The following is a 17,966-nucleotide window of genomic DNA, read 5'->3' on the forward strand; positions in this document are numbered from 1 at the left end:
GTCCAAAAATTGTAGGGGGTGCTATGGAACCATTTTGCCAGACACACGTGCAATGACCATAAATTATGCATTTCTTTTGCCATTTTTAGTGCAAATTTTCATCCATTGTTGAGCTTGTTTAAGCTATCAACATGCAGCAGTTCTGGCGACATAAGAAGAGAGTACAATAATAATAATAATAATAATAGAAATCATCATCATCATCATCATCATAATTCATTGCATTCCAGTAGGGTCCCACCCAGCTCTGCCCGGGGCCAAATTAAAGACAAAACCAGCTACCATCTCAAAAATATTGCCAGAAATAAAGGATTTCTGAGTTGTATTTAATTTTACTCATATGTAAGTACAATTTACATAATCGATTATCAAATTGTTAGTTTATAAAATCGCTGCTGAGCTGAGCATGCCCATAATTTGAATTCATATCAGATATTGTCATCTGCTAATTTGTGGCCAATAACTTCAGTGTTTTAATCGAGAAAAGACATTCTTAAGTAGATTCAAGCTTCATATTGTAATGTTATTTGCATTGTTATTTCTCTGAAATATCCTTTAAACGTAAGTCACTTGGACTGGATATCTGCTATTGGCAGTGCAAATAAATACAATTAAATATCAACTATACTTTAAATACTTTCTGAGTGAAGGGTTAGGGTTAGGGTTAGAATTCCATCTGATGTAAAGATGTTTCATTCTCAGTGGTAAAGAACAATATATCCACTCACCATGCAGGATGAAGTGCAGTGTCTGAACAAATTTGTTTTTAATTGGAGAAGTTGCTCAGCCTTGGATCAAAATGTAACTCCTTAGATGAAGAACTTAGCTCACGAGCCTTCAAGACAACTTTCTTCATATGGTAAAGCAGCTGGACTAGTTTCTGTGATTGGAACCTGTTACTCATGTGACTTATGTGCGAGGACGTACCTACTGAAGTGAATGACCGCTCCACCCAAAAGAACGATCAGTGACAGAAAAGCATGGATGAACAAAGATCAGTCAAGGAAAGTGTATTATATATACATGTTTAAAAAGGCCCTTTTTCTACAAAGCTTTACATTTATTGTGGTTAAAATGTTCAGTTTATTAGGAAGAGGGAGAGTGGAACCAGTGTGCTCAGGTTTTGTTTCACCCAGGGTCCTCCTAAGTATGGGTTTCCGCCAACCTCCTCAGAAGAACTTTGGGAAGGAAATGAGCAGTGCGGGTCTACACTCCTTTAAACATGTACCTGTGTTTTCCATGGAGACATTGAACCAAATTCTTTTTTGTTGCTGTGGTTCAAACATATGCAGTACTAGGCGTTTTCATTTTTACAAGGTGTTATTTTATAACTTTACTTAATTACTTGTGGGTTGCTTTCTTTCCTTTGTTGCTTTTCGAGTATGTTGAGTTTTCCTCTTCAGTGTATTCACTGTCTTTGCTATTTTGTTTTTTAATTACTTTAAATGGCAAAAATTCTGCCTGTGATTCTGTAAACTGGAGTGACTACATATTTAATTTCTCTTTAATCGATGACAAACATTTAGACAGGCTCCTTGGATGTTGCTCAGCCTCCATTAAATGCCTAGAATAGTCTCTCATCCACATCAGTTGAACTTAAACAACTTGCAAAGTATGTCTGGAACAAAATAATTGGAGAATATTTGATTCATGTGTTTAGAAAACGAAATACTTTTAAAGAATAAAGCTCTCCTTAAAAGTCTCACTGAAATACTGCACAGTAAAGTACAGTAACCTCAAAGAAGTCTATCTGAATGAGTGTGTTATGTTCTAGAAATTATTATTAGGCTTTCTCATGTGGATTTGTTGGGTTTCTCTCTGTAAAAAGCAATTACAAATTATTTATGTATTGGTGCTTTGTATATAATTATGAGTTGAATAAAGTTATTTGTTATACAGTATAAATGGGTGTTAAGGCCTTGGACAGAACTGACGGACTCAAATGCACGATTAAAAACATGCAGTATTTTATTAATGGTCTTGGTCTTTTATATTCTTTAGAGAAAAAAAGATACAAATAGCAAAAGGCGCTCATGAGTGCGATCAAAGATATTGAATAACAATAAGTGCTCACAGGGTCAAACATTATCACAAGCTATACAAGCTATAAAATTCAACTATATATATATAAATAGTGGTGTGAAAAAGAGTTTGCCCCCGTCCTGATTTCTTGTATATACTGTATATATATACTGTATATATGTGATTTTTTTATTTCTCTGACCTATCAGAAACTCTGTGTCAGGGTAAAAATATAAAGAATAATTTATTGCCCTTTTATTCTGTGAAGTATTTCTTTTGTGAGCGGTTAACTTCTGTTCATGTCTATAAAACCTTGAAATCTCAGTTTTCAACAAGACTGATGGACAGGTCTCTTAACATTTTTTCACTGGTCACAAATTTGTACCCAAATAGCTTCATTGTGGGCTCACAAATTGTTTGTATAACTTCAACTAATTTGAAAGGTAGCCTGGACCTCCATTTATCTATATGTGTGGAGGAGTTTTTCTGTAACGCGTAAACACCCCTGGTCTCCGTCGAAGTGCTTTTCAGAATCCAGGATTTTATCTGTGGGGTGAAAGGGATTCCAGAAAATTGGTACATTTCTGCTGCCTTCTGAACTGGAAAGCGAGCGACGTCCTCGTATCGCACCAACATGTAGCGCCTGTGCAGCCACGGAGGCTGGCTGAGACCGAGCTCGGCTGAAGCCCTGACGGTGTCACAGCTCGTTTTCAGCTTCTTCAAATCATCTTCCTGAAAATTTCCACCCATGGCCCAATTCTTCATGTTCTTGTACATGCCAAAAGCTCCCATTTGTGAAGCTACTATAGCCCGAGGATCCCGAACCAGCTGGATGAATTTGATATCAAGACTTGTCTCCTCAGCTAAAGGCTGCAGAGTGTGGAAATGGTGTACCCTTACAACCTTAATGACCCTGTGCTTCTTCTGGAGACAGGACTCAGAAGCTTTGGTCAGGTTTAGGGGCCCACAGTGTCCGCAGCCTTTTCCACAGCCTCTTTCTTCAAAGGGAATTTTGGTGGTCGTGCTGCAGACCGGCTCGTCACACAGAAAGCTGCTGCAGTCTCTCCGGAAGAAGCTTCTCGTAGTGTGATTAACAGGATGGGGCTTCATGAAGCTTTCGAGAAGGGAGAAGTTACACAGGAAGAGCTGCCTAAGCACATCAGGGTATGCCCTGGCTGTTGCTGTCACATTGATTTTTCCATCCAGAGTCAGCGTCCTTTCCACTTGATAGAGTGGCTCATAGAGATAAGACATATTGTCTCTCTGCTGGTTGAAAAGCTCGCCCACAAACGAAGAGCCTGTCCTGGTGGTGGCTAATAGGAGAAGGTATTTCTGGCCCCCGTGATCCGGAACAGTGTACTTGTCTTTGAACCTAGAAAGTTAATTGCAAGTTAAAGATTTCCTTGTAACATGTAGTTGAAAAGCTTTCAAGAGATGAAATAATTGGCAGAAATCAGTGCTCCGCTGATGCCTAAAATGGACTTACTTTAACAAAACATTCACTCCACTCTGGAATGACACAATGACACAAAGTATGACCAAGGCCACAATCTTCGGTACTTGATCTTCATTTTTGGCTGTAGCGTCGCCTCGATATGCTTCAGAAAAGGTTCTGCGTGACTTGCAGGCCACCTCCAGTTGACTTCTTAAAGAGCTATCCAGTCCAATGGATTCCCTGTCAAAAGAAATCATCAACATAGTTACACATTTTGCTCTTTAGGACAGCGGTGAGCAAACTGATTGTTATTGTGGAGCAACTACATTTAACCAGCCATGAAAAGTGTCACTGTTGTCGGAGAAATAAAACGTCACTGTTATACTGTAAAGTGGTTACACAACCTTTCTTTTTCTTTTGAATTCCTTCAAACACCTGAAACGATAGCTTGCCTTGATTACCCGGACTAATTTTTGAATTTTAGCAGAATTCCACATAGGTTAGTAACTCCAGTGCCATCTCTGGTTCCTTCATTTGTGTGGCCATTTTTCATTCCACATTTACAAAAAATTTATAGAACATAAGTCGTTCCCAAACTATTATGTGCACTTTTATAAGGTAGGGAGTGGTGTCTATAATAAGCAGCACAGGATCTCACACTGCCATTCCCCACTCTGCAGGTTCACTTGATGTAGTTCCCTGGTGTCCCAGTAGATGGCGGTGTCTATAAAAAATATAGAGCAGGTTCCTCAGTCTGTGGCCCTCACATTGCTGCAGACATAGACATAATAAAGAGTAGACGGTGTGTGTGTGTGTGTGTGTGGGTGTGTGTGTGTGTGTGTGTGTGTGTGTGTGTGTGTGTGTGTGAGATGTTTTATAAATTACCTATCACAGATCACAAATCAGAACATTCAATTATTGTTTAGTCCACTCTGAACATTAAAATACACCAAACCATGTGTCCTGTGTCAGAACCACATGTATGATGTTTGCAGGAAGGAAAACCAGTTTAGTATTCAGCGAGTTATGATTGATTAAAGTCGCTGACTCTTCATTACTCATGCCAAGCAGATGAGACTGAGTGGAGCAGACCACCGGGCCAAGATGGCGGTGCCAATAGGTGGTAGCGGTCGATGCGGCGTCTACTCTTTATTATGTCTATAGCTGTAGAGACATACATAGCATACATATATACATATAACTTCCTTTTTCCTTGAACCATGAGATGGGTGCCGCCGTGACCTCGCCCTTTGACTTCTGAGTAACATTTTGATGTGTCCTCATCAGGAATGCCTATTCATACTGGCCAAATTCCCGGTCTCTTGGACCTCACCCTGAGGAGTTTGATTCAAAATGTTCCGGCATAATGCAAAATGGTGGACTTCCTGTTGGGTTTAGAGTGTGGGTGTCAGCAACATTTTCCTCTGGCCCGATGTGCTGCATATGCCTATGAAATTTTGTGGATGTAGGTGAAATGTACTGTCCGTAGTAGATGTTTTAAATGTACAAAAAATGTAGCGGGTACTATTGAGCCATTTACACGCATTAGAAGAGAGTACAATAATAATACAAATCATCAACATCATCATTATAATCATATAATCATCAGTGTTCATAGTGAGGTGTGGACGGAAGTTTTTGGGAGAAGGCCAGGGAGAAATTATTTTTTTTTTCGTCGTATGGATGTACCCCCATTGTACAACAACAACTAAAGAACATCCGCAACGTCACCTAATAACCACAACAATCACGGACTACAAGCTCCGGTGGAGCTGCAGAAGCTAGAAGCAGGCGGAGCGGGGCCATAGACCTATAAAAAAAGAGTTATATATAGTGGTTTATGTATTTATGTGCAGGAGTCTACTTCTAAATTGTGTTCTGTCTTCTTCTGTGTTTTTGTTGTGTTTAGTGAGTCACAGCGCCCCTAAAGGTCTGGCGTGTGTACTACATGCCCTGAAGCCTCAAGTTGAGCCGTGTTCATAGTGAGGTGTGGACGGAAGTTTTTTGGGAGAAGCCCAGGGAGGAAAAAGATTGGTTTTTTTCGTCGTGTGGATGTACCCCCAGTGTACAACGACAACTAAAGAAAAAGCCGCACCGAAGCAGCAAACTCGGTGCGGCTTTAAAATAAAGGATTTTAAAATAAAGGATAAGTACCCACAGGGGAGAGATATGGAGAAAAAAATAACCCAGAATGTTACTCTAGTTTGAAGGGAGACTGGGATATTCTGAATAAGTTTTTGAGAGCACTATGTTCAGACTACTTTTGTCAAACAGGTTTTACCACTTTGATGTGGAATGAAGTGTTTATAATTCACATTGAAATGTAAATGTTTTGTGACAATTCAGGTCAAACCTCTCATACTGCTTTAAGTTAAACTGAAATTTAATACACAAAGAAGTTACATTGCCTAAGAGTATTTATGTTTAAGTCATTCTGAGAAGAAGTTTGGTTTAATAAGTGAGTTTTACAATAATTTCGAGCTAAACAAAGCTTCTGCCAATAGTGCTTTTAGCTTCAGACATCTTAATTGCTCCCAAAATAGACTATTGAGTATCTTTGCAATAGCAATGTAAGTATCGGATCGGGAAAGTATCGGTATCGGCCGATACTCAATTCTGAAAAATCAGATCGGTATCGGGGGCAAAAAAGTGTGATCGGGACATCCCTAATAATAATGATAATAATAATAATAGTCATCATCATCATCATCATCATCATCATCATCATCATCATTCATTGCATTCCAGTAGGGTCCCACCCAGCTCTGCTCGGGCCCAAATTAAGGACAAAACCAGCTACCATCTTAAAGATATTGCCAGAAATAAAGGATTTCTGAGTTGTATTCAATTTTTCTCATATGTAAGTACAATTTACATAATCGATTATCAAATTGTTAGTTTATAAAATCGCTACTGAGCTGAGCATGCCCATAATTTGAATTCATATCAGATATTGTCATCTGCTAATTTGTGGCCAATAACTTCAGTGTTTTAATCGAGAAAAGACATTCTTAAGTAGATTCAAGCTTCATATTGTAATGTTATTTGCATTGTTATTTCTCTGAAATATCCTTTAAACGTAAGTCACTTGGACTGGATATCTGCTATTGACAGTGCAAATAAATACAATTAAATATCAACTATACTTTAAATACTTTCTGAGTGAAGGGTTAGGGTTAGGGTTAGAATTCCATCTGATGTAAAGATGTTTCATTCTCAGTGGTAAAGAACAATATATCCACTCACCATGCAGGATGAAGTGCAGTGTCTCAACAAATAGTTTTTTAATCGGAGAAGTTGCTCAGCCTTGGATCAAAATGTAACTCCTTAGATGAAGAACTTAGCTCACGAGCCTTCAAGACAACTTTCTTCATATGATAAAGCAGCTGGACTAGTTTCTGTGATAGGAACCTGTTACTCATGTGACTTATGTGCGAGGACGTACCTACTGAAGTGAATGACCGCTCCACCCAAAAGAACTATCAGTGACAGAAAAGCATGTGTGAACAAAGATCAATCAAGGAAAGTGAATTATATATACATGTTTAAAAAGGCCCTTTTGTACAAAGTTTTACAAAGCTTTGTCGACAGACAAATCTTTTAACGTTTCTTGACTGGTCACAAGTTTGTACCCAAAAAGCCCTAAAACCTGAAATAATACAAAGTTAAGAAGAGCAACCTCAAAGAAGTCTATCTGAAAGACTGTTTTTCTGTTATTGAAATTATTAATATGGTTGTTCATGTGGATTTGTTGATCTGTAAAAAGCAATTAGAAATAACTTCTGTACTGGTGCTATATGTGTAATTATGAAGTTGATTTGAATTTTTATTTGTTATACAGTAGATAGAACTGGTGGACTCAAATGCACGATTCAGAACGTGTAGTATTTTATTAATAGTTTTATTTTCTTCAGAGTTAAAAAGATACAGATGACAATGAGGAGGATCAAAAATATTGAATAACAATAACTGCTCACAAGGTCGACTCTCAGTTTTCAACAAGACTGATGGACAGGTCTCTTAACATCTTTTCACTGGTCACAAATTTGTACCCAAATAGCTTCATTGTGGGCTCACAAATTGTTTGTATAACTTCAACTAATTTGAAAGGTAGCCTGGACCTCCATTTATCTATATGTGTGGAGGAGTTTTTCTGTAATGCGTAAGCACCCCTGGTCTCCGTCGAAGTGCTATTCAGAATCCAGGATTTTATCTGTGGGGTGAAAGGGATTCCAGAAAATTGGTACATTTCTGCTGCCTTCTGAACTGGAAAGCGAGCGACGTCCTCGTATCGCACCAACATGTAGCGCCTGTGCAGCCACGGAGGCTGGCTGAGACCGAGCTCGGCTGAAGCCCTGACGGTGTCACAGCTCGTTTTCAGCTTCTTAAAATCATCTTCCTGAAATTTTCCACCCATGGCCCAATTCTTCATGTTCTTGTACCTGCCAAAAGCTTCCATTTGTGAAGCCACTATGGCCCGAGGATCCCGAACCAGCTGGATGAATTTGATATCAAGACTTGTCTCCTCAGCTAAAGGCTGCAGAGTGTGGAAATGGTGTACCCTTACAACCTTAATGACCCTGTGCTTCTTCTGGAGACAGGACTCAGAAGCTTTGGTCAGGTTTAGGGGCCCACAGTGTCCGCAGCCTTTTCCACAGCCTCTTTCTTCAAGGGAATTTTGGTGGTCGTGCTGCAGACCGGCTCGTCACACAGAAAGCTGCTGCAGTCTCTCCGGAAGAAGCTTCTCGTAGTGTTACTAACAGGATGGGGCTTCATGAAGCTTTCGAGAAGGTAGAAGTTACACAGGAAGAGCTGCCTAAGCACATCAGGGTATGCCCTGGCTGTTGCTGTTTCATTGATTTTTCCATCCAGAGTCAGCGTCCTTTCCACTTGATAGAGTGGCTCATAGAGATAAGACATATTGTCTCTCTGCTGGTTGAAAAGCTCGCCCACAAACGAAGAGCCTGTCCTGGTGGTGGCTAATAGGAGAAGGTGTTTCTGGCCCCCGTGATCCGGAACAGTGTACTTGTCTGAGACCCTAGAAAGTTAATTACAAGTTAAAGATTTCCTTGTAACATGTAGTTGAAAAGCTTTCAAGAGATGAAATAATTGGCAGAAATCAGTGCTCCGCTGATGCCTAAAATGGACTTACTTTAACAAAACATTCACTCCACTCTGGAATGACACAATGACACAAAGTGTGACCAAGGCCACAATCACTCTTTTGTACTTGATCTTCATTTTTGGCTGTAGCGTCGCCTCGATATGCTTCAGAAAAGGTTCTGCATGACTTGCAGGCCACCTCCAGTTGACTTCTTAAAGAGCTATCCAGTCCAATGGATTCCCTGTCAAAAGAAATCATCAACATAGTGACACATTTTGCTCTTTAGGACAGCGGTGAGCAAACTGATTGTTATTGTGGAGCAACTACATTTAACCAGCCATGAAAAGTGTCACTGTTGTCGGAGAAATAAAACGTCACTGTGATACTGTAAAGTGGTTACACAACCTTTCTTTTTCTTTTGAATTCCTTCAAACACCTGAAACGATAGCTTGACTTTGATCCCGGACTCATTTTTGAATTTTAGCAGAAAATCAAAGAGCCATTTGGACCCGTTTCCCACAGAACAGAACACACTGGGAGCCGCAACTCGGTCTCTTGGACCTCACCCTTTGGAGGAGTTTCTTTCAAAATGTTCCTGCATAATGCAAAATGGTGGACATCCTGTTGGGTTTAGAGTGTGGGTGTCAGTAACATTTTCGGCCCGACATGCTGCATATGCCTACGAAATTATATGGATGTAGACGAAACATACTGTCCGTACTAGAATTTTGAAATGTCCAAAAATTGTAGGGGGTGCTATGGAACCATTTTGCCAGACACACGTGCAATGACCATAAATTATGCATTTCTTTTGCCATTTTTAGTGCAAATTTTCATCCATTGTTGAGCTTGTTTAAGCTATCAACATGCAGCAGTTCTGGCGACATAAGAAGAGAGTACAATAATAATAATAATAATAATAGAAATCATCATCATCATCATCATCATAATTCATTGCATTCCAGTAGGGTCCCACCCAGCTCTGCCCGGGGCCAAATTAAAGACAAAACCAGCTACCATCTCAAAAATATTGCCAGAAATAAAGGATTTCTGAGTTGTATTTAATTTTACTCATATGTAAGTACAATTTACATAATCGATTATCAAATTGTTAGTTTATAAAATCGCTGCTGAGCTGAGCATGCCCATAATTTGAATTCATATCAGATATTGTCATCTGCTAATTTGTGGCCAATAACTTCAGTGTTTTAATCGAGAAAAGACATTCTTAAGTACATTCAAGCTTCATATTGTAATGTTATTTGCATTGTTATTTCTCTGAAATATCCTTTAAACGTAAGTCACTTGGACTGGATATCTGCTATTGGCAGTGCAAATAAATACAATTAAATATCAACTATACTTTAAATACTTTCTGAGTGAAGGGTTAGGGTTAGAATTCCATCTGATATAAAGATGTTTCATTCTCAGTGGTAAAGAACAATATATCCACTCACCATGCAGGATGAAGTGCAGTGTCTGAACAAATTTGTTTTTAATTGGAGAAGTTGCTCAGCCTTGGATCAAAATGTAACTCCTTAGATGAAGAACTTAGCTCACGAGCCTTCAAGACAACTTTCTTCATATGGTAAAGCAGCTGGACTAGTTTCTGTGATAGGAACCTGTTACTCATGTGACTTATGTGCGAGGACGTACCTACTGAAGTGAATGACCGCTCCACCCAAAAGAACGATCAGTGACAGAAAAGCATGGATGAACAAAGATCAGTCAAGGAAAGTGTATTATATATACATGTTTAAAAAGGCCCCTTTTGTACAAAGCTTTACATTTATTGTGGTTAAAATGTTCAGTTTATTAGGAAGAGGGAGAGTGGAACCAGTGTGCTCAGGTTTTGTTTCACCCAGGGTCCTCCTAAGTATGGGTTTCCGCCAACCTCCTCAGAAGAACTTTGGGAAGGAAATGAGCAGTGCGGGTCTACACTCCTTTAAACATGTACCTGTGTTTTCCATGGAGACATTGAACCAAATTCTTTTTTGTTGCTGTGGTTCAAACATATGCAGTACTAGGCGTTTTCATTTTTACAAGGTGTTATTTTATAACTTTACTTAATTACTTGTGGGTTGCTTTCTTTCCTTTGTTGCTTTTCGAGTATGTTGAGTTTTCCTCTTCAGTGTATTCACTGTCTTTGCTATTTTGTTTTTTAATTACTTTAAATGGCAAAAATTCTGCCTGTGATTCTGTAAACTGGAGTGACTACATATTTAATTTCTCTTTAATCGATGACAAACATTTAGACAGGCTCCTTGGATGTTGCTCAGCCTCCATTAAATGCCTAGAATAGTCTCTCATCCACATCAGTTGAACTTAAACAACTTGCAAAGTATGTCTGGAACAAAATAATTGGAGAATATTTGATTCATGTGTTTAGAAAACGAAATACTTTTAAAGAATAAAGCTCTCCTTAAAAGTCTCACTGAAATACTGCACAGTAAAGTACAGTAACCTCAAAGAAGTCTATCTGAATGAGTGTGTTATGTTCTAGAAATTATTATTAGGCTTTCTCATGTGGATTTGTTGGGTTTCTCTCTGTAAAAAGCAATTACAAATTATTTATGTATTGGTGCTTTGTATATAATTATGAGTTGAATAAAGTTATTTGTTATACAGTATAAATGGGTGTTAAGGCCTTGGACAGAACTGACGGACTCAAATGCACGATTAAAAACATGCAGTATTTTATTAATGGTCTTGGTCTTTTATATTCTTTAGAGAAAAAAAGATACAAATAGCAAAAGGCGCTCATGAGTGCGATCAAAGATATTGAATAACAATAAGTGCTCACAGGGTCAAACATTATCACAAGCTATACAAGCTATAAAATTCAACTATATATATATAAATAGTGGTGTGACAAAGTGCTTGCCCCCGTCCTGATTTCTTGTATATACTGTATATATATATATACACACAGTATATATGTGATTTTTTTATTTCTCTGACCTATCAGAAACTCTGTGTCAGGGTAAAAATATAAAGAATAATTTTTTGCCCTTTTATTCTGTGAAGTATTTCTTTTGTGAGCGGTTAACTTCTGTTCATGTCTAAAAAACCTTGAAATCTCAGTTTTCAACAAGACTGATGGACAGGTCTCTTAACATTTTTTCACTGGTCACAAATTTGTACCCAAATAGCTTCATTGTGGGCTCACAAATTGTTTGTATAACTTCAACTAATTTGAAAGGTAGCCTGGACCTCCATTTATCTATATGTGTGGAGGAGTTTTTCTGTAACGCGTAAGCACCCCTGGTCTCCGTCGAAGTGCTTTTCAGAATCCAGGATTTTATCTGTGGGGTGAAAGGGATTCCAGAAAATTGGTACATTTCTGCTGCCTTCTGAACTGGAAAGCGAGCGACGTCCTCGTATCGCACCAACATGTAGCGCCTGTGCAGCCACGGAGGCTGGCTGAGACCGAGCTCGGCTGAAGCCCTGACGGTGTCACAGCTCATTTTCAGCTTCTTCAAATCATTTTCCACAAAGGGCTCTTCCTCACCCATGGCCCAATTCTTCAAGTTCTTGAACCTGCCAAAGGTCTCCATACGTGAAGCTACTATAGCCCGAGGATCCCGAACCAGCTGGATGAATTTGATATCAAGACTTGTCTCCTCAGCTAAAGGCTGCAGAGTGTGGAAATGGTGTACCCTTACAACCTTAATGACCCTGTGCTTCTTCTGGAGACAGGACTCAGAAGCTTTGGTCAGGTTTAGGGGCCCACAGTGTCCGCAGCCTTTTCCACAGCCTCTTTCTTCAAAGGGAATTTTGGTGGTCGTGCTGCAGACCGGCTCGTCACACAGAAAGCTGCTGCAGTCTCTCCGGAAGAAGCTTCTCGTAGTGTGATTAACAGGATGGGGCTTCATGAAGCTTTCGAGAAGGGAGAAGTTACACAGGAAGAGCTGCCTAAGCACATCAGGGTATGCCCTGGCTGTTGCTGTTTCATTGATTTTTCCATCCAGAGTCAGCGTCCTATCCACTTGATAGAGTGGCTCATAGAGATAAGACATATTGTCTCTCTGCTGGTTGAAAAGCTCGCCCACAAACGAAGAGCCTGTCCTGGTGGTGGCTAATAGGAGAAGGTGTTTCTGGCCCCCGTGATCCGGAACAGTGTACTTGTCTTTGAACCTAGAAAGTTAATTACAAGTTAAAGATTTCATTGTAACATGTAGTTGAAAAGCTTTCAAGAGATGAAATAATTGGCAGAAATCAGTGCTCCGCTGATGCCTAAAATGGACTTACTTTAACAAAACATTCATTCCACTCTGGAATGACACAATGACACAAAGTATGACCAAGGCCACAATCACTCTTTGGTACTTGATCTTCATTTTTGGCTGTAGCGTCGCCTCGATATGCTTCAGAAAAGGTTCTGCGTGACTTGCAGGCCACCTCCAGTTGACTTCTTAAAGAGCTATCCAGTCCAATGGATTCCCTGTCAAAAGAAATCATCAACATAGTGACACATTTTGCTCTTTAGGACAGCGGTGAGCAAACTGATTGTTATTGTGGAGCAACTACATTTAACCAGCCATGAAAAGTGTCACTGTTGTCGGAGAAATAAAACGTCACTGTGATACTGTAAAGTGGTTACACAACCTTTCTTTTTCTTTTGAATTCCTTCAAACACCTGAAACGATAGCTTGACTTTGATCCCGGACTCATTTTTGAATTTTAGCAGAAAATCAAAGAGCCATTTGGACCCGTTTCCCACAGAACAGAACACACTGGGAGCCGCAACTCGGTCTCTTGGACCTCACCCTTTGGAGGAGTTTCTTTCAAAATGTTCCTGCATAATGCAAAATGGTGGACATCCTGTTGGGTTTAGAGTGTGGGTGTCAGTAACATTTTCGGCCCGACATGCTGCATATGCCTACGAAATTATATGGACGTAGACGAAACATACTGTCCGTACTAGAATTTTGAAATGTCCAAAAATTGTAGGGGGTGCTATGGAACCATTTTGCCAGACACGTGTGCAATGACCATAAATTATGCATTTATTTTGCCATTTTTGAGTGCAAATTTTCATCCACTGTTGAGCTTGTTTAAGCTATCAACATGCAGCAGTTCTGGCGACATAAGAAGAGAGTACAATAATAATAATAATAATAATAGAAATCATCATCATCATCATCATCATAATTCATTGCATGCCAGTAGGGTCCCACCCCAGCTCTGCCCGGGGCCAAATTAAAGACAAAACCAGCTACCATCTCAAAAAATATTGCCAGAAATAAAGGATTTCTGAGTTGTATTCAATTTTACTCATATGTAAGTACAATTTACATAATCGATTATCAAATTGTTAGTTTATAAAATCGCTACTGAGCTGAGCATGCCCATAATTTGAATTCATATCAGATATTGTCATCTGCTAATTTGTGGCCAATAACTTCAGTGTTTTAATCGAGAAAAGACATTCTTAAGTAGATTCAAGCTTCATATTGTAATGATATTTGCATTGTTATTTCTCTGAAATTTCCTTTAAACGTAAGTCACTTGGACTGGATATCTGCTATTGGCAGTGCAAATAAATACAATTAAATATCAACTATACTTTAAATACTTTCTGAGTGAAGGGTTAGGGTTAGAATTCCATCTGATATAAAGATGTTTCATTCTCAGTGGTAAAGAACAATATATCCACTCACCATGCAGGATGAAGTGCAGTGTCTCAACAAATTTGTTTTTAATTGGAGAAGTTGCTCAGCCTTGGATCAAAATGTAACTCCTTAGATGAAGAACTTAGCTCACGAGCCTTCAAGACAACTTTCTTCATATGATAAAGCAGCTGGACTAGTTTCTGTGATTGGAACCTGTTACTCATGTGACTTCTGTGCGAGGACGTACCTACTGAAGTGAATGACCGCTCCACCCAAAAGAACGATCAGTGACAGAAAAGCATGGATGAACAAAGATCAGTCAAGGAAAGTGTATTATATATACATGTTTAAAAAGGCCCCTTTTGTACAAAGCTTTACATTTATTGTGGTTAAAATGTTCAGTTTATTAGGAAGAGGGAGAGTGGAACCAGTGTGCTCAGGTTTTGGTTCACCCAGGGTCCTCCTAAGCATGGGTTTCCGCCAACCTCCTCAGAAGAACTTTGGGAAGGAAATGAGCGGTGCGGGTCTACACTCCTTTAAACATGTACCTGTGTTTTCCATGGAGACATTGAACCAAATTCTTTTTTGTTGCTGTGGTTCAAACATATGCAGTACTAGGCATTTTCATTTTTACAAGGTGTTATTTTATAACTTTACTTAATTACTTGTGGGTTGCTTTCTTTCCTTTGTTGCTTTTCGAGTATGTTGAGTTTTCCTCTTCAGTGTATTCACTGTCTTTGCTATTTTGTTTTTTAATTACTTTAAATGGCAAAAATTCTGCCTGTGATTCTGTAAACTGGAGTGACTACATATTTAATTTCTCTTTAATCGATGACAAACATTTAGACAGGCTCCTTGGATGTTGCTCAGCCTCCATTAAATGCCTAGAATAGTCTCTCATCCACATCAGTTGAACTTAAACAACTTGCAAAGTATGTCTGGAACAAAATAATTGGAGAATATTTGATTCATGTGTTTAGAAAACGAAATACTTTTAAAGAATAAATCTCTCCTTAAAAGTCTCACTGAAATACTGCACAGTAAAGTACAGTAACCTGAAAGAAGTCTATCTGAATGAGTGTGTTATGTTATAGAAATTATTATTAGGCTTTCTCATGTGGATTTGTTGGGTTTCTCTCTGTAAAAAGCAATTACAAATTATTTATGTATCGGTGCTTTGTATATAATTATGAGATGAATAAAGTTATTTGTTATACAGTATAAATGGGTGTTAAGGCCTTGGACAGAACTGACGGACTCAAATGCACGATTAAAAACATGCAGTATTTTATTAATGGTCTTGGTCTTTTATATTCTTTAGAGAAAAAAAGATACAAATAGCAAAAGGCGCTCATGAGTGCGATCAAAGATATTGAATAACAATAAGTGCTCACAGGGTCAAACATTATCACAAGCTATACAAGCTATAACATTCAACTATATATATATAAATAGTGGTGTGACAAAGTGCTTGCCCCCGTCCTGATTTCTTGTATATACTGTATATATATATATACTGTATATATATATATACACAGTATATATGTGATTTTTTTATTTCTCTGACCTATCAGAAACTCTGTGTCAGGGTAAAAATATAAAGAATAATTTTTTGCCCTTTTATTCTGTGAAGTATTTCTTTTGTGAGCGGTTAACTTCTGTTCATGTCTAAAAAACCTTGAAATCTCAGTTTTCAACAAGACTGATGGACAGGTCTCTTAACATTTTTTCACTGGTCACAAATTTGTACCCAAATAGCTTCATTGTGGGCTCACAAATTGTTTGTATAACTTCAACTAATTTGAAAGGTAGCCTGGACCTCCATTTATCTATATGTGTGGAGGAGTTTTTCTGTAACGCGTAAGCACCCCTGGTCTCCGTCGAAGTGCTTTTCAGAATCCAGGATTTTATCTGTGGGGTGAAAGGGATTCCAGAAAATTGGTACATTTCTGCTGCCTTCTGAACTGGAAAGCGAGCGACGTCCTCGTATCGCACCAACATGTAGCGCCTGTGCAGCCACGGAGGCTGGCTGAGACCGAGCTCGGCTGAAGCCCTGACGGTGTCACAGCTCATTTTCAGCTTCTTCAAATCATTTTCCACAAAGGGCTCTTCCTCACCCATGGCCCAATTCTTCAAGTTCTTGAACCTGCCAAAGGTCTCCATACGTGAAGCTACTATAGCCCGAGGATCCCGAACCAGCTGGATGAATTTGATATCAAGACTTGTCTCCTCAGCTAAAGGCTGCAGAGTGTGGAAATGGTGTACCCTTACAACCTTAATGACCCTGTGCTTCTTCTGGAGACAGGACTCAGAAGCTTTGGTCAGGTTTAGGGGCCCACAGTGTCCGCAGCCTTTTCCACAGCCTCTTTCTTCAAAGGGAATTTTGGTGGTCGTGCTGCAGACCGGCTCGTCACACAGAAAGCTGCTGCAGTCTCTCCGGAAGAAGCTTCTCGTAGTGTGATTAACAGGATGGGGCTTCATGAAGCTTTCGAGAAGGGAGAAGTTACACAGGAAGAGCTGCCTAAGCACATCAGGGTATGCCCTGGCTGTTGCTGTTTCATTGATTTTTCCATCCAGAGTCAGCGTCCTATCCACTTGATAGAGTGGCTCATAGAGATAAGACATATTGTCTCTCTGCTGGTTGAAAAGCTCGCCCACAAACGAGGAGCCTGTCCTGGTGGTGGCTAATAGGAGAAGGTGTTTCTGGCCCCCGTGATCCGGAACAGTGTACTTGTCTTTGAACCTAGAAAGTTAATTACAAGTTAAAGATTTCCTTGTAACATGTAGTTGAAAAGCTTTCAAGAGATGAAATAATTGGCAGAAATCAGTGCTCCGCTGATGCCTAAAATGGACTTACTTTAACAAAACATTCATTCCACTCTGGAATGACACAATGACACAAAGTATGACCAAGGCCACAATCACTCTTTGGTACTTGATCTTCATTTTTGGCTGTAGCGTCGCCTCGATATGCTTCAGAAAAGGTTCTGCGTGACTTGCAGGCCACCTCCAGTTGACTTCTTAAAGAGCTATCCAGTCCAATGGATTCCCTGTCAAAAGAAATCATCAACATAGTGACACATTTTGCTCTTTAGGACAGCGGTGAGCAAACTGATTGTTATTGTGGAGCAACTACATTTAACCAGCCATGAAAAGTGTCACTGTTGTCGGAGAAATAAAACGTCACTGTGATACTGTAAAGTGGTTACACAACCTTTCTTTTTCTTTTGAATTCCTTCAAACACCTGAAACGATAGCTTGACTTTGATCCCGGACTCATTTTTGAATTTTAGCAGAAAATCAAAGAGCCATTTGGACCCGTTTCCCACAGAACAGAACACACTGGGAGCCGCAACTCGGTCTCTTGGACCTCACCCTTTGGAGGAGTTTCTTTCAAAATGTTCCTGCATAATGCAAAATGGTGGACTTCCTGTTGGGTTTAGAGTGTGGGTGTCAGTAACATTTTCGGCCCGACATGCTGCATATGCCTACGAAATTATATGGACGTAGACGAAACATACTGTCCGTACTAGAATTTTGAAATGTCCAAAAATTGTAGGGGGTGCTATGGAACCATTCTGCCAGACACGTGCAATGACCATAAATTATGCATTTATTTTGCCATTTTTGAGTGCAAATTTTCATCCACTGTTGAGCTTGTTTAAGCTGTCAACATGCAGAAGTTCTGGCGACATAAGAAGAGAGTACAATAATAATAATAATAATAATAATAATACAAATCATCATCATCATCATCATCATCATCATAATTCATTGCATTCCAGTAGGG

General features: G+C 39.3%; 4 protein-coding genes across 4 annotated transcripts; all 4 read right to left on the minus strand.

The window, feature by feature from the left end:
• Window positions 1-1,945: 1,945 nt before the first annotated feature.
• On the minus strand, window positions 1,946-6,850 carry LOC308109312 (carbohydrate sulfotransferase 3-like). Its single transcript, XM_080462796.1, has 3 exons — window positions 6,704-6,850; window positions 3,509-3,697; window positions 1,946-3,394 (listed from the first exon to the last, which is right to left on the minus strand). Exon 3 carries the CDS (start codon window positions 3,274-3,276, stop codon window positions 2,344-2,346), a length of 933 nt encoding a protein of 310 aa, XP_080318922.1. The 5' UTR covers window positions 3,277-3,394; window positions 3,509-3,697; window positions 6,704-6,850; the 3' UTR covers window positions 1,946-2,343.
• A 595-nt stretch (window positions 6,851-7,445) lies between these two features.
• LOC308119108 (carbohydrate sulfotransferase 3-like) lies at window positions 7,446-8,698 on the minus strand (the record flags this gene model as incomplete). Its single annotated transcript, XM_080478943.1, is given in 3 exon segments — window positions 7,446-8,132; window positions 8,135-8,495; window positions 8,610-8,698. Coding segments are annotated over 3 exon segments (1,137 nt in total).
• A 2,943-nt stretch (window positions 8,699-11,641) lies between these two features.
• Window positions 11,642-12,901, minus strand: LOC308119143 (carbohydrate sulfotransferase 3-like; the record flags this gene model as incomplete). The annotated part of the gene is made up of 2 exons (XM_080478988.1): window positions 11,642-12,698; window positions 12,891-12,901. 2 exons carry the CDS (start codon window positions 12,899-12,901, stop codon window positions 11,642-11,644), a joined length of 1,068 nt encoding a protein of 355 aa, XP_080335114.1.
• A 2,961-nt stretch (window positions 12,902-15,862) lies between these two features.
• On the minus strand, window positions 15,863-17,122 carry LOC308119172 (carbohydrate sulfotransferase 3-like; the record flags this gene model as incomplete). The annotated part of the gene is made up of 2 exons (XM_080479022.1): window positions 15,863-16,919; window positions 17,112-17,122. 2 exons carry the CDS (start codon window positions 17,120-17,122, stop codon window positions 15,863-15,865), a joined length of 1,068 nt encoding a protein of 355 aa, XP_080335148.1.
• Window positions 17,123-17,966: the final 844 nt, after the last annotated feature.

Source organism: Lipophrys pholis, assembly GCF_963383615.2.
Source record: "Lipophrys pholis genome assembly, chromosome: 1".
Classification (NCBI taxonomy): Eukaryota; Metazoa; Chordata; class Actinopteri; order Blenniiformes; family Blenniidae; genus Lipophrys; species Lipophrys pholis.